We start from the raw sequence: 26,441 nt of genomic DNA on the forward strand, positions 1-26,441 counted from the left end.
GAGCGGAGCTAACAGTAGGTCCTTTGACTCAGTCTGTCCCACACTACCCCTTCCCCCTTCCCTGGGCTGTGGCCCCACGAGGGTGTGAGAGAGAACTGGAGCCCAGGGCGGAGTCCCATCTTGGCTACGCAGCAACAGCGGCAGAGTCGGTCCCTGTCCCAAGTACAAAGGGAACACAAGGAAATCTATTTTATTACCGATCATCAAGGAGCCTATCTGAAGCAGACAGCCCCACCCGCCTCACCCTCCTGAGGGATTTCTCCACCTGCCGGTCAAAGCTCTCCACAGAGTTCTTCCGGTTCAGGAGGCTCAAGGGGGTTAGGAGGTACTTTAGAGCCAGCCTCGGGGGGATGGCGAGCAGGAGTTTTCGGCGACCGAGACTGCCGCTCGTCCCTGCCAGCAGAAGTTTTCCACTCCGCTCACCGTCCTCAGGCCCGTGGGTCATAGAGCTGTTCTTGCCTCTCCACCTGGGCACGAGGAGGGCTCCCTCCCGGAGTTCTGAACGGTCCCAACCGCCCAAGGGGTCACCTCTGTCCAGAGTGGGCGATTTTAGCGGAAACGCCAAGGAGGCGGCCTGCGTAGCCGGCACTGCCCGCCGGCAGACAAGCGTTGACCGTTCCTCTCCGTCCCAGCCTGTGCCGCTGGTATCCGGGTTGGGCCAGAGCCGCTCGGAGGGCTGGCCTTTGGTCGGAGAAGCAGGAAGCCGGGCTTGTTCTGGACTGTCCCCAGGCCACGGTGGAAGGTCCTCCCAGGCCTGGGAGCCCTGAGGCTCCTTACTTTCTAGAGACGGGTCGGCCTTCTTCTCGGGGGATTCGAACACCACCCCCTGTGCTGCCACCCGCTGGGGAGTCCTCTTGCGCAACCTGAGGACGTTCTGTCCTCGCTGGGGTCTGCGGACCCTCATGTAGCGCTGCACGGTCACCGGAATCTGGGGACTGGGCAAACCCGGGCTCAGGCACTCCCGGAAGTAAGTCTGGCAGGGCTGTCCCTTCACAATGGGCACCACGCTGCAGGGCCTGAGCGCCACCACGAAGTCCCACAGCTCAGAGAAGGAAGAGTGGTCAGAGTAGGGGACGACGTGGATGTCCGGGTGGGCGGTCTGGACCCAGCGGCTGGTCGGGAGGATGGCGATGGTTGGGCGGTCGCTGTTCCAACGCAACATGGTAGCCCGGCAGATCTCGGCGTGGTTGACGGCGTGGATCCGGCCCGCCCCCTCCTCCACCGTGAACACGTCCGCCAGGTCCAGCAGCCGCACCAGCTCCAGTCGCTGAGGACTGAGGACCACCCACGTGCCGAACTCCAGTGCCAGCTCTTCCAGGAGGGTCTCTTTCCCCAGGCTGTAGAGACCTGAGAGCCGGGAGACGAGCCAATTGGAGGAATGGCCGGAACCAGATCCCTGCCAAGACCACCCTATCCCACAGCTTCCACTTCTCTCCCCCTACCCTACAATCCCTTGCTGATTCTCCCGACTCCCCAGAGTAGCGTCTGACTTGACGTGGGTCAGCTCTGCCCTGCAACCCCAGGGACGGTAAGAAAAAGATAGGGACGGCATCCAACAAGTTCTCTCATTCCTCTACCTCTCGATCACCAAGACCTCGAGCGAAGATCAGAGCACATACTTCTAACGGAGGGATGAGGTGAACTGACAAGCTCACCAGAATGGAGGCTCGGCGAGCCACGGCGGGAGGGACCCTCACCTATCTTGACATCGTGTTGGGGATGTCGTCGGATAAGCGCGGCGATCTGGCGGGTGGCTTCCTCCCGGGAGGGTAGGGGATGCGCCGGGTTGCAGTTGGTGTTGTCGAGGTACAGGGTGTGAATCTGCTTCCCGTGGCTAAGGACAGGCTCCCTTAGCATGGCCGGGGCGTAGCGGAAGTCACCTAGTGGCGTGAAAACAGGGATGGAGACAGGCCCTGAGATCAGAGCACTACATGGGTCGGATTTACCTCAGGCCTCTGGCAGCCCAGCCATCACTGATCTTTGTCAGGGTTTATAAAAAGGGTCCGGGGGTCCAGTGAGGCTGGGGATCCACTTCCACTCATGCCCAATGGTGAGAAGCTGCAGGCTAATGAAAAGGTGAAGGACAGAGGGCCCGAATCCCTCTCAAGAGTAATAATGATTTTTTTTTTTTTAAACGCCTATGTGCCAGGCACTCTACTAAGCACTGGGGTGGATACAAGCAAATCAAGTTGGACACAATCCTGTCCCATGTGGGGCTCACAGCCTCACAGATGAATACAGTATCAGAGCCAGGACCAGAGGCCTCTCGGGTCTGGTCATCCTCCTTCGGCCCAGGCTCCGTGGAATAGGAATGGGAAGGACTAGTAGAAACTGCCACTCTAAAAGCTGTTTGGGACCAGAGATCCATAATATGTTGGCTGGGGATTATTGGGCATGTACTGCTTTTCACACACAGTTGTTCCAGTAATCAATTAATCAGTACTATTTACTGAGCAAGTAGCACTTGGGAGAGTACGACAGGGTAAGTAGATACAACCCTGCCCTGAAGGAGCTTATAACCTAATACATTTCTGCAATTACACTGAGAAGCAGCATGGTTTAGTGGATTGAACAGTCAGAAGGACCCGAGTTAAAATCCCAACTCCACCACCTGTCTGCTGTGTGACCTTGGGCAAATCACTTTGCTTCTCTGTGCCTCAGTTCCCTCATCTGTAAAATGGGGATTACGACTGTGAGCCCCATGTGGGACATGGACTGTGTCCAACTTGATTAGCTTGTATCTACCCCAGTGTTTAGTACAGTGCCTGGAACATACTAAGGGCTTAACAAATACCATAATTTTAAAAAAATACACACCTCAAAAGATCTCTACAAAAAACATCCCATGGAACACTTGTAAGTAGTAAAGCCTAGGCCCACAGCACTTTTGTACATATCCATAACTTAATTATGTTAATGTCTGTCTCCCCCTCCGCTGCACACTCTCTGTGGGCAAGGAATGTGACTCCAACTCTGGATAATAATAATAATGGTATTCGGTAAGCATTTACTCTGTGTCGAGTGCTGTACTAAGCGCTGGAACAGATACAAGATAATCAGGCTCACACTCTAAGAAGCAGGGAGAAAAGGTACCGAAACTCATTTTGCAGACGAGGGAAGTGAGGCACGGAGAAATTACGTGACTTGACTGAGATCACACATCAGGTACCTGGTGGAGCCAGGATTAGACCCAGGTTCTCTGATTCCCAGGCCCATGCTCTTTCCACTAGGCCACACTGCTTCTCCCATGTATTTAGTATATAAATACTATTGAATGAATGAATGAAGCACTCAAAAAGTACCAATCGCTGATGGATTTGGGCTCCACTTGGGCCCAATTCCAGTTATAGGCCAGATCCAGACAGACACACCTATAGTTTGCTGGTGCTCAGGCCAGGACAGGGGTGTTTTAGGTTGCCAAACTACAACTAGTAGAAGACTCTACGGGCCTATACAGAGGTGGTGGTGCTCACCGGTGTAGAGGATGGTTCCAAAATATCCCTCAAAGAGGAACATGACAGAGCCAGGACAGTGGTTGGCATCGATGAGGGTCACGGTCATGGTTTCCTGCCCCATCTCATCCAGAGGCAGTACGTGGCTCTCCCCAACCTCGAGGGTCCGGATCCACCGTTCCGCCACCTAGCCAGGGTGTGAGAGAGGAAGAGAAGGAAGACGAAGTTGCGAAGAGTCAGCGGTACTGGCTCAAGACCCAAACTCCCTGGGCTGGCTCTGTAGGGTCACCGTGGCATTAGGAAAAGCAGGGTGACCTCTGGCTGGGGCCTGACAGTTACTGGGGAACATGGGAATTACAAGGATGACTATCTGCCGGTGGCATTTTTTAAAAGCAATCGCTATCTACTAAGGGCTGGGGTAGATATAAAATTGCAAGATCAAATCCAGTCCCTGTCCTGCACAGGGCTCACGATCTAATAATAATAATGTTGGTATTTGTTAAGCACTTACTATGTGCAGAGCACTGTTCTAGGCGCTGGGGTAGATACAGGGTAATCAGGTGGTCCCAGGTGAGGCTCATAGTCAATCCCCATTTGACAGATGAGGTAACTGAGGCACTGAGAAGTCAAGTGACTTGCCCACAGTCACACAGCTGACGAGTGGCAGAGCGGGGATTCGAACCTATGACCTCTGACTCCCAAGCCCGGGCTCTTTCCACTGAGCCACGCTGCTTCTCTACCCTGCCCTCATTTTACAGACGAGGAAACAGAGGCCCAATCCTGCCCTCCTTTTACAGATGAGAAAACCGACCCTGGGCAGATCGATTAGTCCCTTTGGGCCTCCTTTTACAGATGAGGAAACCGAGGCCCGAAGGGACTAAGTGATCTGCCCAGGGTTGCTTTGGGCCAGCGGCGGACCTGGGTGGGGATTGTCTCTATCTGTGGCCGAACTGTCCATTCCAAGCTCTGCACATACTAAGCGCTCAATAAATATGATTGAACAAATGATGCAAAACTGGAACTCTCCATCAGGGATTCTTTCCAGGGTGCCGCTCTGCCTCCCCAACAGGCTAATTCATTCATTCAATTGTATTTATTGAGCGCTTACTATGTGCAGAGCATTGTACTGAGCACTTGTAATGTGCAAATCGGCAACAGAGACAGTCCCTGCCCACTGAGGAGAAGCAGCATGGCTCAGCGGAAAGAGCCTGGGCTTCGGAGTCAGAGGTCATGAGTTCGACTCCCGGCTCTGCCACTTGTCAGCTGTGTGACTGTGGGGGAGTCACTTAACTTCTCTGTGCCTCAGTTCCCTCATCTGTAAAATGGGGATTAAAAGTGTGTGAGCCCCACGTGGGACAACCTGATGACCCTTGTATCTCCCCCGGCGCTTAGAACAGTGCTCGGCACCTAGTAAGCGCTTAACTTGGAGAAGCGGCGTGGCTCAGTGGAAAGAGCACGGGCTTTGGAGTCAGAGGTCATGGGTTCGAATCCCGGCTCGGCCACTTGTCAGCTGTGTGACTGTGGGCAAGTCACTTCACTTCTCTGTGCCTCAGTTCCCTCATTTGTAAAATGGGGATTAAAGACTGTGAGCCCCACGTGGGACAACCTGATTCCCCTGTGTCTACCCCAGCGCTTAGAACAGTGCTCTGCACAGAGTAAGCGCTTAACAAATGCCAACATTATTATTAACATTATTATGAACAAATACCAACATTAATTGAGGGGCTTACAGTCTAATCGGGGGAGATGGGACAGGTGACCTGGGCCTCACCCCGGCTTCTTACACCTCCGTCCCCTCGCTGGTTTGGAGGGGGTGCCACGATCGTCCCCTCTCCCTCCAAAAACAGAGCCAGCTGCAGACCACCGTCAGCCGGGCCCCTCTTTCTCCCTGCAGGCCGAGTCCTCCGGTGGGAGGTGGGTTGCCCGGAGAAGCCCCTGCACGGTCCCCTACCTGCAGGCTGTGGTGCAGGAGGCGGCCGGTCAGGGGGGAGCAGTAGAGGGGCCGGGTCCACGTGCTGGACAGACCCACGGTGTGGTCAGAGTGCATGTGGGACAGGAAGAAGAGGCGGGCCGGGCCGGCCCTCCGCAGGCTCCAGAAGTCCACGGCGATGGGGGTGTGGGGGATCAAGGTCCCGTTCATGGCCGGGGGAGAAGAGGGGGAGGCGTGGAGGGGCGGCTGCGGGAGGGGACCGGGGGGAGGGGGGGGGAAGGGGGGGGCGGTCACAGTGGATATGAAAACCACCGGGAGGGGGCGCCCGCGAGAGGCTGGCTGGGCGGGGGGGAGCGGGGAGGGGAGCGGGGAGGGGAGCGGGGAGGTTCCCGCAGGAACCCCGCTCCCCGCCTTGCAGGGCCGCGCCTGGCCGCGGGAGCTCCGCCCCGCCCCGTTCCCGCGCCGCCCCAGGCCCGAGCAGCCGATCCCCGCCTGCCGAGAAGAGTCGAACCTCCGGCGGCCCGCAGGTGGCCCGGGCGGAGGCCGGGGGCCCGGAGAGGGGAGGGCGGGACTTCCGGACGGACGGCCGTCTGCGGCAGGGCGGGGCTGCCGCCCGGGGGCGCCACTGAGCGGCCAGGCTGAGGTTCGGGGGATCGGGCAGGCAGGGGGCCCGGAGGGACGGACGGGCGGGCAGGCAGGGGGCCCGGAGGGAGGGACGGACGGCCGGGTGGGGAGGCAGGGGGCCCGGAGGGGCGGCGAGCAGCCCGTGGGGGAGGGGCCGGCCGGCTTTGCCCCGGCCCGGGCCCGCTCCGGCCTGCTCTTCATCCGGGGTTTTGGCTCCGTTGCCTCGATTAGTCGTCGGGGCCCCGGGGCCGCCTCGACGCCACACAGGGACCCTCCCTCCTCCCTCACCCTCCCTCCTTACTCACCCTCCTCACTCACCCTCCTCATTCATCCTCTCTCACTGACCCTCCCTCCTCACTGACCTTCCTTCACTGACCCTCCCTCACTGACCCACCCTCCTCACTGACCCTCTTCACTGACCCTCCCTCCCCACTGACCTTCCTTTAATGACCCTCCCTCACTGACCCTCCTCAGTGACTCTCCCTCCTCACTGACCCTCCCTCCTCACTGACCCCCCGCATTCACCCTCCCTCCTCACTGACCCTCCTCACTGACCTTCCTTCAATGACCCTCCCTCACTGACCCTCCCTCACTGACCCTCCTCATTGACCATCCCTCCTCACTGACCTTCCTTCAATGACCCTCCCTCACTGACCCTCCTCATTGACCCTCCTCAGTAACTCCCTCCTCACCGTCCCTCCTCATTGACCATCCCTCCTCACTGACCCTTCTCACTGACCCTCCTCAGTGACCTACCCCCCACGGACCTTCCGTCCCCCCAGACCCCCCCAGACCCTCCGTCCGTGAGGGTGGTCAGGGGCGGCCCCCCGACGGGAGGATGCCGTACCTGGGCTCGGAGGACGCGGTGACGGAGCTGAAGAGGGCCTTGTGCAACCCCCACGTCCAGGCCGACCGGCCCCGCTACCGCAATGTCATCCAGCGGCTCATCAGGTAGCCTCCAGACCCCGCCACGCGCTGCACTTCTTTGTTTTGTGCGCCATCCCTTGACCCTTTATTTCATCCCGTCCCATTTCTATGGGGAGGCAGCGTGGCCCGGTGGCTAGAGTCCGGGCCTGGGAGGCAGAAGGTCAGGGGTTCTAATCCTGCCGCTTGCCCGCCGCCTGACCTTAGGCGAGCCACTTCCCTTCTCTGGGCCTCAGTCTCCTCATCTGTATAATGGGGAATCAGACTGTCCCTCACGCGGGACAACCCTATATCTCCCCCAGCGCTTAGAACGGTGCTTGGCACATAATAAGAATAATGTTGACATTTGTTGAACGCTTACTCTGTATCTACCCTTACTATTCGCTTACTATGTAAGCGCTTAGAGAAGCACCGTAGCTCAGTGGAAAGAGTCCGGGCCTGGGAGACAGAAGGTTAGGGGTTCTAATCCCGCCACTTGCCCACCGCCTGACCTTAGGGGAGCCACTTCCCTTCTCTGGGCCTCAGTCTCCTCATCTGTATAATGGGGAATAAGCCTGTGAGGCCTATAATAGTAATGTTGGTATTTGTTAAAGCTTAGAGAAGCAGCGTGGCTCGGTGGAAAGAGCACGGGCTGGGGAGTCAGAGGTCATGGGTTCTAATCCCGGCTCCGCCGCTTGTCAGCTGTGTGACTTTGGGCAAGTCAGTTAACTTCTCTGGGCCTCGGTTACCTCCTCTGTAAAATGGGGATGAAGACTGTGAGCCCCACATGGGACCACCTGATCACCTTGTATCCTCCCCAGCGCTTAGAACAATGCTTTGCAAATAGTAAGCACTTAACAAATGGCTTAACAAGTGGCTCTGCCACTTATCTGCTGTGTGACCACGGGCAAGTCACTTCACTTCTCTGGGCCTCAGTTACCTCATCTGTTAAATGAGGATTGAGATTGTGAGCCCGACATGGATCAGGGGCTGTTGCCCCCCGATTTACTTGTATCCACCCCAGCATTTAGAACAGTGCCTGGCACATAGTGCTTAACCAATACCATAAATATTATTTTTATTATAATAAGTGCTGTGGGGCTGGACGGGAAGATAATAATAATGTTGGTATTTGTTAAGCGCTTACTATGTGCAGAGCACTGTTCTAAGCGCTGGGGGAGATACAGGGTAATCAGGTTGTCCCACGTGAGGCTCACAGTTAATCCCCATTTTACAGATGTGGTAACTGAGGCACAGAGAAGTTAAGTGACTTGCCCACAGTCACACAGCTGAGAAGTGGCAGAGGCGGGTTTCGAACCCAGAATGAAGGGAGCAAATGAGGGCGGCACAGAAGGGAGAGGGAGAAGTGAAAAGGAGGGCTTAGAGAACGCCTCTTGAAGGAGATGTGCCTTGAATTAGGCTTTGGGGTTGGGGGGAGACAGAGATTAACTGTCTGCCTGATTTGAGGAGGGAGGGCGTTCCAAGACAGAGGCAGGACATGGGAGAGAGGTCGGCAGAGAGATAAATGAGACCTAGGTACAGTGAAAAGGTTAGCATTAGAGGAGTGAGGTGTGCGGGCTGGGTTGTACTAGGAGAAAAGCAAGGTTTTGTAGGAGAGGGGCAATAGTGCCTCGAAGAGGTGATTGAATGTTTCGTACGTGCCAGGCACCGTGCTAAGCATTGGGATAGATATAAGCTAGTCACGTTGGCCACAGTCCATGTCCCACGGGGGGGGGGGGTCACAGTTTTAAACCCCATTTTACAGATAACTGAGGCACAGAGAAGTTAAGTGATTTGCCCAGGGTCACACAGCAAACAAGGAGCAGAACGGGGATTAAAGCCCAGGTCCTTCTGACTCCCAGGCCTGTGCTTTATCCACTAGGCCACGTTGCTTCCTCCCCACACTGCATTTCCCAAGGATAGAGGGGGGGAAAAGTGTTATGGAGGATGGAAAGACTGGAGGACTAGACTGTAAGCTCGCTGTGGACAGGGAATGTCTACCAATTCTGTTGTTATATTTTATTCTCCCAAGTGCTTACTACAGTGCTGTGCACATAGTAAATTTTCAACAAGTACAATTGATTGATTGGGAGTGCTGCTGTTTAACATTTAATATCAGTTTTCACTCATATGCCATATTGCATACAGAGTCTAATAATAATAATGATGTTATTTGTTAAGCTCTCACTATGTGGCAAACACTGTTCTAAGGGCTGGGGGAGATACAAGGTAATCAGGTTGACCCACGGGGGCTCACAGTCTTAATCCCCATTTTACAGATGAGCCAACTGAGGCACAGGAAGTTAAGTGACTTGCCCAAATTCACACAGCAGACAAGTGGTGGAGTCTAGAACTCATTCTTGTGCTTGCAAGATATTTTCAAAACAAGGAAAGATAAAAGCAGTTTTCTATTTTTGTCAGCAATCGGTAGTTTGTGAGGATTGGTTGGTTAACTTTTTGTTCAGAGTAGATTATAATGCATTGAAATTCCACAATGGGATAGATTCAGCAAAGAACATTTAGAGGTTTACACCCCTATCCTCAAGAAATTTACAAATCAATCAAGTAATAGTAGATACTGAGTGCAGAGTACTGTAATAAGCACTTGGGAGAGTGCGGGAGAAGCCAAACACAAAGTAGCGCTTACAATCTAATAGGGGAGGTGGAGTGACAAAAAGTATTTGTCACTGCAGAGAAGCAGCGTGGCTTAATGGCAAGAGCACGGGCTTTGGCATCAGAGGACGTGGGTTCTAATCCCAGCTCTGCCACTTGTCTGCTGTGTGACCTTGGGTAAGCCACTTAACTTCTCTGTGCCTTCATTACCTCATCTGTGAAATGGGGATTAAGACTGTGAGCCTCATGTGGGACAACCTGATTCCCTTGTATCTACCCCAGCGCTTAGATCAGTGCTTTGCACGTAGTAAGCGTTTAACAAATACCATTGTTGTTATTATTTATAAAACGTGACAAAGGAGGACAAACACAGATAAAGTAGGTAGGCCTGGAAATATGCCAGGATGAAATTTATTATTATTATTTATAAAGTGTGGCCAAGGAGAACAGACACAGATAAAGTAGGTAGGCCTAGAAGTATGCCAGGATGAAATAACCATAAATTCTTGACTATATTCATGAATATGCATATTTACCTAAGTGTTGTGGGTAAGTGTGAATTCATGAATGCCAAGGGTGATATGTTGGGTTTGCACACCTTGGGGTGTTGGAAATTAAGCGGGGAAGGCTTACATTCCAATATTCCCATGTCACCTTCGTGCAGATTCCCTTGGGACGTTAAGGCGTGTCTCACTTGGTGGGGAAGGCCCCGTATCTGCTTATTCTATCCCTTTGAGCTAACCTTTCCGTTACTCCTAATCTCTATATCGCCAGCGAAACCTCACGACCCCTTATGACCCAGACAAAAGAGGCGCTTACCGAAACCTTTGTCACAGTGAGCAAAGTAAGTTAAGAAGTGTGCCCTACAGGTGGTAACGTGCCGGAGGTGGAAGAGAACTCTGCAGACTGCAGTCGAACCAAAAACTTTGTACTGTTTAATCACTGATAGGATAAAGCCGGGGTATGTAACAGATTCAGTCCTGTTCAGTTTATTCTGTGCAGCCCGGCTGGAGAATGCATCAAGGGACTTGGGTGCAGGAGTTAGAATCAATCCATCTATCAGTAGTATTTATCGAGGGCTTACCGTACTGCTCTGTACTGCAGGGCACTGTACTGGACACTTGGGAAAGCCCAATCCAATGTGCAATGGAGTTGATAGGCTTGATGAATGCCCAGAAGGAGCTTAGAGTCTCTAGAGGGAGACAGACATTGAAGTGGATTAGGCACAGGGGAAATGGTAGCGTATAAGAATATTTTACATAAGTATTGTGGGGCAGAGGATTAAAGTGCTCCAGGGGTACACAGCCAAGTTCATAGTTAATTCAGAGTACTCTTCCATTCCTCTGGAAAACTTGTTCAAATGAACAAGCTAAGAGCATCATCTGAAGTCACTGAAGAATGACTACAGCCAACTGGGCTTTAAGAGGCCCAATAATAATAGTAATTATTATTCTTAATGGTATCAAGTGCTTAGTATATGCTGGCACGCTACTAAGCACTAGGGTAGAAACAAGCTAATGTGGACAGACCCAGTCCGTGTCCCCCATGGGGCTCACAGGCTTAATCCCAATGGCTCAGTGGAAAGAGCACGGGGTTTGGAGTCAGAGGTCATGGGTTCGAATCCCGGCTCGGCCACTTGTCAGCTGTGTGACTGTGGGCAAGTCACTTAACTTCTCTGTGCCTCAGTTACCTCATCTGTAAAATGGGGATTAAGACTGTGAGCTCCACATGGGACAACCTGATTCCCCTGTGTCTACCCCAGCGCTTAGAACAGTGCTCTGCACATAGTAAGCGCTTAACAAATACTAACATTATTAGATAAGGCAGCTGAGGCACCGACTTCCTCAAGGTCACACAGCGGATAGGTGGCGGAACCAGGCTTAGAACCCAGGTCTTCTGACTCCCACGCCTGTACTCTTTCCCGTAGGCTACACTGCTTGGGAGGCCTACTCCCAAGAAGACACCTAAGTGAGTATAAACCACTTGACCAGATCAGCCTGGTCCTATGACCTGGGTCAGGGCCTCCATCCGACCTCAGCTCAATGCAGACCTTTTCTCCTCTCTCTAGAGGAGAAACAAGTATCTCAGCCTGCACCAGAAAAGCCAAACACTCACCCAAAGACCTGCAAGAGCCACCTGGAGCTAAACATTATCCCAGAGCTGGAGTGCTACCCAACTTTCTTTCTAGTTGGGAGACTTGGACTCTCTTGCCCAAACACAATAGATCCTTCTCCATGACCAATCAGTGGTATTTATTGAGTGCTTACTGGGTGCAGAGTGCTGTACTAAGCACATGGGAACGTACAATGCAACGTAATTAGCAGAGGCGTTACCTGCCCATAACAGTCTCACATCAGTTCCATGATTTACCGGTCCTTGTCAACGTCAAGTGACAATCAGGATCATAGGCACCAAGCCCTGGAATGAAATGGGTTTCCATCCATTTTGAAGCTGTGCTTACCTCAGTGCAGCTTTGCTGGGTGTGAAGAGAATACACAGGGCAGTAGGATACTCAAGGAGCTGCAATACGGTGAGCTGAAGGCAACCAAAATCAAGGGAGGATCTCGAAATGTTTGAAGGATGCATTCATTCAATAAACCAATAGTATTTATCCAGTGCTTCCTGTGTGCCGAATACTGTACTTAGCCGCTGGGGAGGGGACACTATAACAGAGTTCGTAGACACGTCCCCTGTCCACAAAGAGATTTCGGTCTAGCCGGGGAGACAGACGTCAATGGGAATAAATAAATCACGGATATGTACATAAGTGCCTTAGAGCCGAGGGTGGGGTGAATAAAAGGGGCGAATCCAGTGGGGTGCATTAAAACAAAGTCTCAGAGAGTATCCCAGATCAGCCGAAAAATAGAAGCCAACTACCAGAGATGGGCCACCGTGGCGCTCCCCAGTCAAGGAAGGAAGGAGCAGTGCATCTCGAGCCCAGGCTTTCAAAGGATCAAGAGGCAAAAGCAAAAGTGAAAACAGCACCCTGCTCTGCAAACAAGAAAAACAGCAGCAGAACAAAGGACTCTGGTGGTGGGGACTGTGGGCCCCACACATGCCTTCTTAGCCACACAAACACCTCTAGGGGAACTTGACCACCGGTGGCTTCTTTGGGTAAAAGGGCCAGATGCGGGTACTAAGTTTGAAAATGATCTGTTGCTCGATCTTGTAGCTGCACGGTCGGCGGTGGGTTTTGCGATTCGGGTAATGGTATTTCTGTACTCTGGTCAATTGGTTTTAGGCACATGACTCAGGGCGTGGATGTGTCCGGCGTCTTCATGGAGATGGTGAAAGCCAGCGCAACTGCGGATATTGTGCAGAAGAAATTGGTGTACCTGTACATGTGCACCTATGCCCCTCTGAAGCCAGACCTGGCTCTCCTAGCCATCAACACTCTCTGCAAGGACTGCTCCGATCCCAACCCCATGGTTCGAGGCCTGGCTCTCAGGAGCATGTGTAGCCTCAGGTGGGTCCTTGGTGAGGGCAGGGAGCGGCTGGTGAGTTTGGGGGAGTCCGTGGGTCTGGGTGGCAGGACTGACCCATCTAAGGTCTCAGCCCAAGAAATAACGACATACAAAATTTGGCAGGTGGTGGTTGGGTTGGGTTTGGAAAACACCAGGTTAGGCTCTTCTGAAAGCTTACGGTTAGTCGTTCTCACCCTCAATTGCGACCTCTCTGGGATTGCGATTCCCTAAATACAACTGAGGGCATGGTGGGTCTCTTGGTTGTTTCCACTGAGCTGTATCCTCCAGGAAATTGGCAGATGTCAATTAGCAAAATCTTATTGTTCAAGTCAGTTCCGTCTTCCTTGCCTGATGGGCATTGGATTATCCAATACCAGTTTGGCGGTTGGGAAGAAAGTCCATTAAATCCCCGGTCCCCTAAAGTCCCTGTTCTTGTCTGCCTGTCCCCCCCCGATTAGACTGTAAGCCCGTCAAAGGGCAGGGACTGTCTCTATGTGTTTGTACGTTCCAAGCGCTTAGTACAGTGCTCTGCACATAGTAAGCGCTCAATAAATACTGTTGAATGAATGAATAAAGTCCCACAGATGCCGTGTCAGAACGGGACAGCCTTGACTTGCGTCTTTTGTGTAGGATGCCCGGCATCCAGGAGTACATCCAACAGCCTGTTCTAAATGGCCTGCGGGACAAGGCCTCCTACGTCCGGAGGGTCGCGGTCCTCGCCTGCGCGAAGATGCACAATCTTCACGAAGACTCCGAAGTGGGTAAGAGGCGATTTTATCTGTCATCATCATGGTCTGAGTGGCGTGTGTGTGTGTATAGAATACTGGAGTGAACAGAGCAGTAGGACCAACCCTTCCTGGAGTTCAGGAGAGCCACGTGATTTTAGAGGAAGGATACAACTGTCGGTATTTCCATCATCATCAGAAATATATCGTACAGAGCCCTTTCCTAAACACTGGTGAGGCCATGAGTAAGATGTACAAGGGGCTCAGAATTTAAAGGCAGAGGGTAGAGAAGAGTCAGTAAGTGAGGTCATTCAAAACTGTAAGAGAATAAGAGGTTTCAGTGGTAGAAACTTTTGACAGATGCAAGCGGGTTAAGGGGAAATCCCTTTCCACAGGCTCGCTGCTGTTCTAGCCAGAATTTGCCCCGGTCACAACCCAGAAGCAACATGCCCTAGTGAAAAGAACACGGGCCTGGGAGTCAGAGGAGCTGGATTCTAATCCTGGCTCTGCCATTTGTCTGCTGTGTGACCTTGTGCAAGTTACTTCTCTGTGCCTCAGTTCCCTCATCTGTAAATGGGGATTAAGACTCAGCCCCATGTGGGACATGGCCTATGTCCAACCTGATTGGTTTGTATCTACCCCAGCACCCTGAGGTCTTCCCCGATTAAGCCCTCTGTCCCCTGGCTCCCTCTCCCTTCTGCATTTGGATGCCTTTGGGCATTTGATGTTTGCCCCACCCTCAACCCCACAGCACTTATGAATGTATCTTTAAATTCTAGAATCCGCTAATTCTCTTGTATTGAACTCTCCCAAGCACTTAGTACCATGCCTAGCACATAGCAAGCCGTAACAAATACCATAAAAAAAAAACAAACCCAAAACTGCCAACTCCCTCTCTATACCGTGAAGGAAGACAGTGCAGCTAGTCTTCCTATATCATGGGGTTTGTATCCTTGTAGAGCCCATTGTTAAAGAAACACTGTGATTTAGTACCCACCTCAGGCCAAAATGCCTCACTTGAGCATTCAGTCCTTTGTTCGGACCCTGCATCGCTTTCAGTTCTGACAGATGTGCCTTACTAGAAGAACCTTCCCCTAATTCTGCCCGCCCTCCTATCCAAAATGTGTAGGGAAAATATGCTCTTTCTCAGAACTCTTGGAACGTGCAATTCTGCTCTAACACGAATTTCCACGATCCAGTTTCCATCAGTCAATCAGTGGTATTGATTGAGGGTTTACCGAGTGCGGGTGGAAGGACTAGAGAATGATCAGTGGGCAACGTGAGTCTCTTTTGGTTGAACGCAATCCACAAGTTGACACAGATAGATTCGTTGTAAGAAGAAGTGGTTGTGCATATGGTGAACCAAGGCATGGGGCAGATACACTTCCCATCACTGTGCACGTCTATTATATTGTACTCTCTCAAATGCTTAGTACGGTTCTCGGCACATAGTAAGCATTCAGTAAATGCAATTGATTGATTGATTCCCAGCCTCTGCCGACTCAGCCGTGCTGTATCGTACCCTCCGGTAATTTGTGCTTTTACAACTGTTCAGAATTTAATACCGTAAAATAGCAGTTGAGGGTTAACTTTGCTACAGGTGGACATAAGAATATAGAAATTTGTACGGAAAGATGTCAGCCGTGGTGGTATCTTCAGTCATCTACCCCCTAACCCATTAATTCCCACTGAATCAACGGCTACCGTAACCCGATTTTCCCATAACACGGCGTTCTTCAAGAACACAGCTTCTGCTTTATAAAACTCCCTGTGTTGTCTTACCTGCCTTTTTCTTCTGCAAGGGACAGGACTTTCTGCTCCTGTGTGAGCGTGTGTTTATGGGGAGGGGAGGGAGGAGCGGGATGGACATTTCCTCCTCTTTTGTGTGTGGGGGCGGGGCGGAAAGTTCCTTAACCTTCTGGCATTTCCTGGAGTTCCCCCATCCCTAGTGGACAGTAGCTTCTCTCACTCAATGGAATTCATTGCACTGAGTGTTGGGAAAAGAAACAAGGATCAATCAGTCAATGGTATTTACTAAGTACTTACTGTGTGCAGAACAGTATGCTAAGCCCTTAGGTGAGCACTGTACAACAGAGTTGGTAGTAGACACATTCCCTGCCCACCATGAGCTTACAACCTAGAGACGGACCTAAACGTAAATAATTTATGACAATTATCCCAGCCCACAGCACTTGCGTATATATCTATAATTTATTGATATTAATGTCTGTCTCCCTCTCTAGACTGTAAACTCCTTTCGGGTAGGGAACATATTTACCAACGCTTTTGAATTGTGCTCTCCCAAGCACTTAGTACAGCACCCTGCACACAGTAAGCACTCAGTAAGTATCATCGAATGAATTAAACACCACCCTAGTCCCCTTGGTTTGCCCACATCCTCACACTAGAGGTGAGAGAGTGTTCAGTGAAGGGCAGACAGAGCAAGATTGAAATGATTAAGCATGACAGAGCAATGAAAGAATCAGTCGTTCAGAGCACTGTACTAAGCGCTTGGGAGAGCTCAACGCAACAGAGTTGGCAGACACATTCCCTGCCCACAAAGAACTTACAACCTCGAGGAGACAAGGAGAAACAATAAAAATGGTAACTGCACCAGTATTTTATGGTCAAAGGAGTGGGTTTTTTTTAGGCTCGTCACCACTCTGGCGGGCCACAGCTTGTGATTGTTCCAAATGTTAGCCAGCCCCCTTCGGCTGGCAGTGGCATCGAGGGAGGGAGGGCCAACCCCCTTCCCTCCCTTTGCACTCCCATCGGTGGGGGTCCTACTGAGGCCGCTCTCCGTCTCTCCTCTCCTGTGCTTTGTTTTCAGATGGAGCAGTGGTAAATGAGTTATACAGTTTGCTGCGGGACCAGGACCCCATCGTGGTGGTGAACTGCCTGAGGGCCCTGGAGGAGATTCTGAGACAGGAAGGCGGTGTCGTCATCAATAAGCCTATCGCCCACCACCTTTTGAACCGGTTGGCTTGCTTTACTATTTGGGTTGAGTCCATTTGCTGTAGAGTGATTTTGCTTGTTCCCTGGGATAGCTTTGGCCATCAGTTTCCCCCCACGGGAAAGAGGAAGATGAACTATAGTGAGCAGCGTTTCCTCGGAAAGAAATTCACTTTGCCATTCTCCCCTTTTTGGTTGTGCTGAGAGCGTGGGGTAGGGTAGGAACATGGGGCTTTGCGTTCTTCTACCAACTCTCAACTTTTTCCTTTTGTCTCTTCGAGTCATTCACATTGGAATGTAGCATGGAGAATAAGAACATCCTCTTTTCCTATGAGATGTTGACCAAACCTCTGATTGCGTAACTGATTGCGTCCCAGTTACCTCTATTTGATTCTAAAAGCCACTGTCTGGACAGATCCAGCACGTACACCATAGAGAACTACTTAAAATAGGTTTCGTCAGTCGGTCAGTCAATCAACGGTATTGATTGAGTGCTTACTGAAAACAGCCTGGCACAGTGGATAGAGCCCAGGCAGGCCTGGGAGTCTGAAGGTTTGCAGGTTCTGATCCCAGCTCCGCCACCTGTCTGCTGTGTGACCTTGGGCAAGTCACTTCACTTCTCTGGGCCTCAGTTTTCTCAGCCGTAAAATGGGGATTGAAACTGTGAGCCCCACGTGGGACAGGGACTGTGTCCAACCCGATTTGCTTGTATGCACCCCAGCGCTTAGTACAAGGCCTGGCACACAGTAAGTGTTGTTTAATAATAATAATAATTATAGTATTTGTTAAGCACTTACTATGTGCCACGTGCTGTTCTAGTGCTGGGGTAAATACAAGGTAATCAGGTTGTGTCACGTGGGGCTCACAGTCTTAATCCTCATTTTACAGATGAGATAACAGGCACAGAGAAGTTAAGCAGCTTGCCCAGGGTCACACAGTGACAAGTGGCGGAGCCAGAATTAGAACCCACGTATTCTGACTCCCAAGCCCTTGCTCTTTCTACTATGCCACGCTGCTTCTCAAACAAATGCCAGAATTATTATTAGTATTATTATTACTGTATGAAAAGCACTTCACTAAGCACTTGGGAGAGTACAGTTCAACAGAATTAGCAGACATGTTCCCTGCCCTTATACAAGCTTACAGTCGACAGGGAGAGGCGGATATTAAAATAGATTGCGGATAGGGGCGACAGAAGAGTAAAGAAATATGCCTTCAGTACCCTGGGGCTGAGGTGAGTGTCAAACTCCTTAAAGGGTACACAGCCAAGGGCAGAGTCAACATAGAGGGGAAAGTGGATAGGGGAAATAGAGGACTTAGTCTGGGAAGGCCTGTTGGTGTAGATGGGATTTTAGAAGAATTTTGAAGGTGGGGGAGAGTGGCAGGATGTCGGTTATGAAGAGAGACGGAATTCCAGGCCTGAAGGGGATCGTGGAAAAGTGTAGTGTTAAACAGAACATGTTTTAAGTGTTCTCTCTGAAAGCATTTGTACTCAAAAGAATATTTTTCCAGTGACATATTACCTGAATAATCATAAATGGTTTGAAGTAGGTGCTATCTGGGTAAATAATACCTGAACAAATACTGGACATGAAATTTTCACAACGACACTTATTATTTTGAATATTCGATGACTTGTTAGTTATTGCCCATTCTCCCTTCGATTACCTTTTCTTCCTCCTGCTTAGACTGGGAGCTCCATGTGGGACAGGGATTGGGTCTGACCCGACTAACTCGTATCTTCTACCCCAGTGCTCAGGACAGCGCTCGACCCATCGTAAGGGCTTAAAGTACAATGATAATGATGATAACCGCCCTCAAGCGAACAAATGGCTCAGTGTGGCCCCCGTGGCCTCCCTGGAACCTAGAGCGTGGTAAACGGCAGGTTCCTTGCCATGGAAAGAGGGTGTGAATTGCCATGTTCTCGTTGCTGAAGCAATATCATCCGTGTCTTGTCTGGGCAGAATGTCAGACTTGGACCGGTGGGGCCAAGCTGAGGTTCTGGGCTTCTTGCTGCGCTACCGGCCCCGGAGCGAGGAGGAACTCTTCGACATCCTCAACCTGCTGGACAGCTTCCTCAAGAGCGGCAGCCCCAGCGTGGTGATGGCGGCCACCAAGCTCTTCCTGATTCTGGCGCAGGAGTTCCCCCGGGTGCAGACGGACGTGCTGGTGCGGGTCAAGGGCCCGCTTCTCGCGGCCTGTTCCTCGGACAGCCGGGAGCTCTGCTTTGCCGCCCTGTGCCACGTGCGTCAGATCCTGCGCAGCCTGCCCGGCCATTTCGGCGGCCATTATAAAAAGTTCTTTTGCTCGTACTCGGAGCCGCACTTCATCAAACTGCAGAAAGTCGAAGTGCTCTGCGAGCTGGTGAACGATGAGAATGCCCAGCAGGTTTTGGAGGAACTGAAAGGCTACTGCACAGACGTGTCTGCTGATCTGGCGCAGGCTGCCATCTTTGCCATAGGTAAGATGGTTTCCCGCCCCACCTCCTTCCGGGACCTAGCAGCCCCAAAGAGAGAGAGCTGGGGCCGGGTTCCCTAGAGCAGAGGTCCCCGGGGTCGGCTGGCCCTCCACGCTCACATGGATGACGAACCCTTACTCGAGAGAGACTGTGTGTCTAGAGAACTCCTCTTGCCCAGATCGGGAGTCCCAAGGCACTGAACTCAAACTGATCTTCTCTTTCTCTGGCTTTGAGCCGTGGGCAAGGTGGTGGGCGGGTGTCCGAGGGACATTCCAGGGGCAGTTCAGATGGTTCATTGAAATCAGGCCTTGTGGATACAAGAGGGTCTGGTTCTGCTGCCCCTCCTAGCTGTTCTCACCCCTGGCTGGGGCTTTGTGGGATGGAGTTAGTGAGGGGTAATGGATGAGAATGGGTTTCCAGAAGTATTAGCATTAGAAGCAGCATGGCTGAGTGTATAGAGCACGGGCCTGGGAATCAGAGGGACCTTGGTTCTAATCCTGGCTCTGCCACGTATTTGCTGTGTGACCACGGGTAAGTCATTTCACTTCTCTGGGCCTCAGTTACCTCATCTATAAAATGGGCATTAAGAGTGTGAACCCCAAGTGGGTCAGGGACCGTGTCCAACCTGATAAACTTATATCTACCCCACTGCTTAGAATAGTGCTTGGCACATAGTAAGTGCTTAACAAATACCATAATAATTATTATTTGTGGTCTGGTGGCCCAGGATTTGTATTCATTAAGCCTTTACTTTGTGCAGGGCACTGTACTGAGTGCTGGGAAAGAGTATACAGGTGGGAAATAGATTCGGACCCTGGCCTTCAAGGGGCTCCCAGATTGTGAATATAGAGAGGGTGGCAGGGGGTTGAGGTCTGGAGACAGACACATCGGGGGCAGTGAGAGACTATAACGGCATAAAGAACCAGGACAAATATGCACACCTAGAATGCAAACTAAAATCAGTAGGGAGCTGTGGTTAGAGGAGCAGACTTTCTGTGGTTCAGAATCCACAGCAATGGATATGCAACCATTAGCTTTCCCAAGGTTATATGAGGCTTCGTGCCACAGGTGTACTTATTCCCGTCGGGGTGGCGGAAAGCAGGACAGGAGGGGGCCATCTGGACGGTGCGGAGGGAAGCCTGTGTTAGCCGTAGGTGGCCTGGATGGCAGGTGGTTCATCTATCACATTCTCCATTTCCTCTGTTGCCCCCTCCTTTGTAGGTGGAATCGCCAAGACTTACACAGAGCAGTGTGTACAGATACTGACGGAACTTCTGAGGCTCAGGCAGGAGCACATAACTTCAGGTAATGGCCCCCTTTCCAGCATTAGTTGTTTTGATCTCTGTCTAGTAATCAGTTGCCCTAATGTCTGATTTCCTAGTAACTGACTCTCTCCTAAAACCGTGGCCATCGCATGTGAAAGGAGCAGCCTTTATCATCATTTTTCTCTGAGGGAGATGTCACCGAGATTGCGAGAGATCTCAGATCTAGATGCTCTGAAAAATTTCTCAGTTCTTCTCTGTGAACCTCCTGTCCACATACTTGACACTAAAGCTCTTCCACGTGGTCCGTGTTCTGGGTTATGTTGCAGCTGTGGTGCAGACTTTCCGTGACCTGGTGTGGCTCTGTCCACAGTGCGTTGAGGCGGTGTGTCAGGCCCTTCCCAACTGTGAAGAGAACATCCAGGACAGTGAGGTAGGCACCTGATCCTTTAGATTTTCCTACCCCAAGCTGAGGGTGGGATTATGGGGTTCTGATTCTTGAATCAGTCAATCAGTAGTGTTTATGGGGCACTTACTGTTTGCAGAGCACTGTACTAGGTGCTAGGGGGAGAACAGAGTCGGTAGGCTTGTAAGCTAGACTTTCCCATACCTCTAGACTCTAAGCTTGTTGTGGGCAGGGGACGTGTGTACCTACTTTTACTGCCCCTCTCTCACCCTTCTCTCACCACCAATTCCATTTCCAGTCTGGTAGCAGAAAAATACAGTACCAAAATATGCTGTATTTTCTAAAGCTACTGGTTCATCCACCTTCTGCTCCCGGGAAAGATCCGGGAAGAGGGTTTAGAGTCGCGGCGGGTGAGGCAAGGGAAAGGGCAGGCACGGCCTCGATACCCCAGGCAGCCTGATCCTGGTAACCTAGGGCTTCCGTGACTCTTCCATCACTCAGCCCTCTGAGGAATTACGGTTGGGTTGGGTTGCTGGCATTTGCCGTTGCAGATTTTAAAGTATTTGCTGCTGAATTTAACTGAAGTTAAATATAATTTAATCTTCTGAAACTTAGACTAAAGAATTGAACACAATAGCTTCACAGCCAGTTGAAATGTTGCCATATTAAAACTTTCTTATGGTATTTGTCAAGTACTTAGTATGTGCCAGGCACTATATTAAGCACTAGGGTAGATAAGAGAGAATCAGGTTGGACACAGTCCCTTTTCCACCTAGGGCTCACAGTCTTAATCCCCATTTAATAGATGACGTCACTGAGGACAGAGAAATGAAGTGACTTGCCTGAGGTCACACAGCAGACATATGGTGAAGTGGGATTAGAACCCCTGACTCCCCATCCTGAACTCTTTCCCCTAGGCCAGGGCTGCTTCTCAAAGCTTTGGGGAACCCTTCCTGTCGAGCTGCTTTGGGGGAGAGTTGGGATTTCAGCTTTTGCTATTATATGGTCTCTTTCCATGGCCCAACCGGTGTTTGTAAATCGGGTGATTGCATCAACATTTCAGTAGGAATGGTGGTAATGAAGCCAACAGTCCCAGCTCTCTCTTGTGCTCCCCACGTAGCCAACACTGAATCCCATCCTTGTTGCCTCGGTTCCCTAGGGAAAGCAGGCGCTGATCTGGCTGTTGGGGGTGCATGGGGAGAAAATCCCTAATGCCCCCTATGTGCTGGAAGACTTCGTGGAGAATGTGAAGGCTGAGACTTTCCCAGCCGTGAAAATGGAACTGCTGACTGCCCTGCTGCGTCTCTTCCTGTCCCGCCCTGCTGAATGCCAGGACACGCTGGGTCGGCTGCTGTATTACTGCATAGGTGGGTCATCTCCAAGCAGGAGAGGTACCTGTTCTGATCCCCTACTGTCCAGAGAAGAAGACTCAAGGGCAGTGGTCAACCTTGGTCCAAATGACAGGTGATGAGGGTACAGACCCCCTCCCCCCCCCCCCAAGGAATGTCACGGGGGACTCCAGCCGGGATAGATCCCGTTGATCTTCCTCTCCTCAACCACAGGGCCGTGGAGGTGAAGCTGGTTAGAGACCCTCCCCCACTACCTCCACTTATCTACTTTTCAATGTGCATCAGAGTTGTAACGAATGGCCGAACCTAGGAATGTAATCAGATGTAGCTCAAGTGAGTCTCGGACCACTGTTTACTCATGGGCACACAGTTGGGATTCTCCAGTCAGGTGTAGAGGCGTTCAGCCAGAAGCTGTAAGCTCCAGCTTGGAGCAGGCCCCGGCACTGTCGCTAATTGGCAAGTACGAACGCTTTGGGGATGTCGTGTGCTGTTTAAATAGCATGAAATTGGAGACAAGGGGGAATGTACAGAATTGTCCGATATTTTTGATTCGGCCAGTGCGTTACTAACAAGGCCGGAGAAATCTCTTTTCAAAATGTCTACTTTTTATGGCTCCTTCCTTGACTACTTCTTGTCCCCACTAGTCTCCACTTCCCTTCTCATCTTAATTGCCAAAGAGTGCAGCTTTGGTAGCTCCTTAATAATAATAATAATAATTATTATTATATTAAGCACTTACTGTGTGTCAACGATTGTTCTAAGCACTGGTGGGAGCTAGTAGCAGGGAGTAACTGCTGGCAGCTAGATCTCTCTTGCCAGTCGACATTACATTCTCTCTTTCTCTCTGTCCTCCCCCCTTCCCCACCCCCACAGAAGAGGAGAAGGACATGGCTGTGCGGGATCGGGGACTCTTCTATTATCGCCTCCTTTTAGCCGGTATTGACAAAGTGAAAAGGATCCTGTGCAGCCCCAAATCTGATCCATCTCTTGGGCTCCTGGAGGACCAGACAGAATGTCCGGTGAACAGCTGGGCCTCCGATTTCAACACGCTGATGCCTGTGTACGGCAAAACCCGTTGGGCGGCCATTGCCCCCTACCAACCGACAGAGCCCCAGGCTCCAAATGCTCCCCGAGCTGCAGCCTTCGCTTCCCCAGGTAAAAGCTGGAGCAGGAAGCCTGTGCTTATACCAGCCCTTTGCCATAATTAAGTTTTCTTGCCTTACCCCTCTTGCGGGAGGATGGAGGAAGTGCTGAAGACCAGATTGTTGCCTGCCCGAACTCAGTATTTCAGCTAATAATATGAATGGTGGTATTTAATAAGCACCCTGTACTGGGCACTAGGTCGAGCACAGGGGTAGAGCCAAGATAATCAGGTCAGACACAACCCTTGTCCCACACGGGGCTTACCGTCTGAGGGTGGGGGAAGAGGTATTTTTCTCCCCATTTTGCAGATGAGGAAACTAAGACTTGCCCAAGCTCACACAGTAGGCAAGTTGCAGAGCTTGGGACTAGAGGCCCACCTCTCCTGACTTCCAGTCCCCTTCTCTTTCCACTAGGCCGCATTGTCTCCCAACTGCAGATCCTACTTTAAATAGTAATGATAATAATAGTGGTATTTGCTGAACTCTGTCAGGCACCGTTCTCAGCACTGGGGTTACTCAGGACACTCACAGACCCTGTCCCACCCACATGAGGTTTCTAGTTTAGGTAAGAAGGAGGGTATGCTTCGATTCTGTCTTAAGGGAAGAAGACCGTCCCTTGCACTTCCAAGGGTGTCAGCACACCTTTCTTGGGTGTCTCTTTTTGTTCCTTCTAGGATCCCCGACTTCAGAGAAGAGCGAGGAAGTGCCGCAACCCCAGCCTGATTCCGAGGCCCTCCTCCTGGTCTCTCCGGGCCAGCTGACCGCCGAGCAGTTTGAGAGATCTTGGCTGAGCCTGGAAGTGGCCTACCAGCAGGTTCTCCCCTGGCCCGGTCCGGTCCATCCAGAGACCTTCCAGGCAGCCCTGCAGGTCGTCAACATCCAGGCCATTGCCGTGAGCAAGCCTGGAGCCCAACCCTGGAAAGCCTATCTCGGTGCCTCGGATGACACAGGCTGCCTCTTCCTAACAGAACTGCTGCTGGAGACGGAGAACTCACAGATGCAGATCTCAGTGAAACAGAGTGAAGCCAGGGCTGAAGCACTGGGTGGTTTCGTTTCCATGTTAAAAACAGTCCTAGGGACCGTTGCGGGGATAAAATCTTGATTGATCTGGGGCCTCCCAGACCCTAAGGTTTGGACTGTGATCAGATCCCTGGGTTTCTTTTCAGAGCTGCTGCTCAAGTCCAAGTGGTATTACCTAGGTGTGAGGGAGAATGGAATCTGGAAGCTAGGATCCCTGAGTTCTCTTCCTGACTCCCTCTATATCTGTGGTTGATAATCATCTTTCTCCACAGAGAAATGTTGGTAAGCAGCTTTGATGTCTGTAGGTAAGGGCTAGTAAATCAAAGTATTTATGGCAATTAGTATATTATTTTCAAAGCCATCTTACGGGTCTGAATAGATTCCGCGGATTGACTAGTTGATTGTTCACGGGAGCTAATCTCCACGTATGGCTCTGAGAACAGTATTTAGATCCTGGGGTGAGGATTTTTCTGTACTTTGTTACTGAAAATGCTATTCAGTAAAGACTAGAAATTTCTCACTCCTCCAAAGAATCTTTACAGTGTTGTTACTCTGAGATCAAATGAAAATAGAAATTGAGGTGGTTCAAGAGAAGAAGACCAAGGCAGTGGAGATTTCTCATCAAATTGTGAATTTCTGTCCAATAGGAATCAAAAGCTATACTTTCGAAACTTAATACCAAAGAAATTGCCCACGGCTCCCCATTCTGAAAGAACGACGTTGCTGAACTGACAAAGGCTTCGGGAGCTTTTAGAAACTCGTCCCTTAGAGGTGTGAGGGAGACCCGGTAAAATAGGAATGTCCGGTTTTTGGAAAATAAATGTCTTTGAAAAATTATCCAGAGCAAGAATTCGTTTTCTATTACTGTCTCTTTGTTCTCTTTTCCTAGCAAGTTTACCAGAGCCGAAGTGGATTTGGGATTTCATTTTGCAGGAATCCTTCCTGTTAGGTTTGGGTGTGCTCTACCCATGTTTTATGGGATATGGGGCTAGATGGAGTGACTTCTGGATGGCCAGGATAAAGCCTGCAGCTAGTTGTGAAAACTCCTTCTTTCTTTTAGCCTTAGAAAGATTAATTAACACAATTCCCAGATTTGGCTAAATCTGGGCAGTAATGAGTCCAGTCCCCTGGAGGCCATCTTGGGGATTTTTGTCCGTAGATCAGAAATCTAAAAGTCTCTACAAGTTTGGGGATACCCCCCATCCTAAAGGTGGAACTAATTGGACTGGCTATTGAGCTCCGCTAAACCCCTCCTCAGAATTCACAGCTAAATCCTTCCTCTGCTCCAGGTCATTAAAGGGACAAATAGAGAAGCAGAGGGGTCTAGTGAAGAGAGCACGGGCCTGGGCATCAGAAGGATCTGGCTAATTGTGGCTCCGCCACTTATCTGCCGTGTGACCTTGGGCAAATCATTTCACTTCTCTCTGCCTCAGTTCCCACATCCGTAAAATGAGGATTAAGACTGTGAGCCCAATGAGGGACATGGACTGTGTCCAACCTGATTAACTTTTTATCTACCCCAGTGCTTAGAACAGTGCCTGACAGATTATAAGTACTTATCCAAAACCCTAAAAAATACCGATTATCAGTTTGGACTCTTCATTGACCCTCAGAGCTCACAATCTTAAAATTTAATACAAAAGCCATCTGACAGTGGCCCCTGGATTCTAAATCCAAGAAAGCCTAGTTTCTAAATTTTCCCTCTCCCGAATCCACACCTGGGTCTATGGCAGACCTTCTTAGGCATGGCCTCCCCCCTCCTCCCCACCCCTCATTCTTAGATAGGGATCTGTAGGGAAACAGGAGTTGCTAACCCAAGAGGGTATCTACCTCAAAGGCATGTAATCCTCCATTCCCCAGACAACACAATCTGGGGAATAAGCAAGTGGTTTGGGGAAGGAAAATCTCCAGAAGTCTTTTACAATTCTTTCTTATGCTATTTGTTAAATGCGTACTAAGTTCCAGGCACTGTACTAAGCACCGCGGTAGATAAAAGATAATCAAGTTGGACGCAGTCCATGTCAACCATGAGGCACAGAGTTAACTGAGGCGCGGAGAAGTGAAGTGACTTGCTCAAGGTCACACAGCAGACAAGTGGCAGGCCTGGGATCAGAACTCAGGTCCTCTGGCTCCCATGCCCC

The 26,441-nt window shown here is 50.9% G+C and overlaps 2 protein-coding genes across 2 annotated transcripts; one reads left to right on the forward strand and one right to left on the reverse strand.

The window, feature by feature from the left end:
• Nucleotides 1-174: 174 nt before the first annotated feature.
• On the reverse strand, nt 175-5,611 carry DCLRE1B (DNA cross-link repair 1B). The gene is made up of 4 exons (XM_001506414.4): nt 5,404-5,611; nt 3,474-3,639; nt 1,698-1,880; nt 175-1,347 (listed from the first exon to the last, which is right to left on the reverse strand). Exons 1-4 carry the CDS (start codon nt 5,590-5,592, stop codon nt 194-196), a joined length of 1,692 nt encoding a protein of 563 aa, XP_001506464.1. The 5' UTR covers nt 5,593-5,611; the 3' UTR covers nt 175-193.
• A 927-nt stretch (nt 5,612-6,538) lies between these two features.
• On the forward strand, nt 6,539-25,137 carry AP4B1 (adaptor related protein complex 4 subunit beta 1). The gene is made up of 10 exons (XM_029069255.2): nt 6,539-6,957; nt 12,764-12,988; nt 13,617-13,747; nt 16,542-16,689; nt 18,628-19,124; nt 20,343-20,426; nt 20,713-20,816; nt 21,949-22,156; nt 23,012-23,293; nt 23,955-25,137. Exons 1-10 carry the CDS (start codon nt 6,845-6,847, stop codon nt 24,380-24,382), a joined length of 2,220 nt encoding a protein of 739 aa, XP_028925088.1. The 5' UTR covers nt 6,539-6,844; the 3' UTR covers nt 24,383-25,137.
• Nucleotides 25,138-26,441: the final 1,304 nt, after the last annotated feature.

Source organism: Ornithorhynchus anatinus, chromosome 7 (assembly GCF_004115215.2).
Source record: "Ornithorhynchus anatinus isolate Pmale09 chromosome 7, mOrnAna1.pri.v4, whole genome shotgun sequence".
Lineage (NCBI taxonomy): Eukaryota > Metazoa > Chordata > Mammalia > Monotremata > Ornithorhynchidae > Ornithorhynchus > Ornithorhynchus anatinus.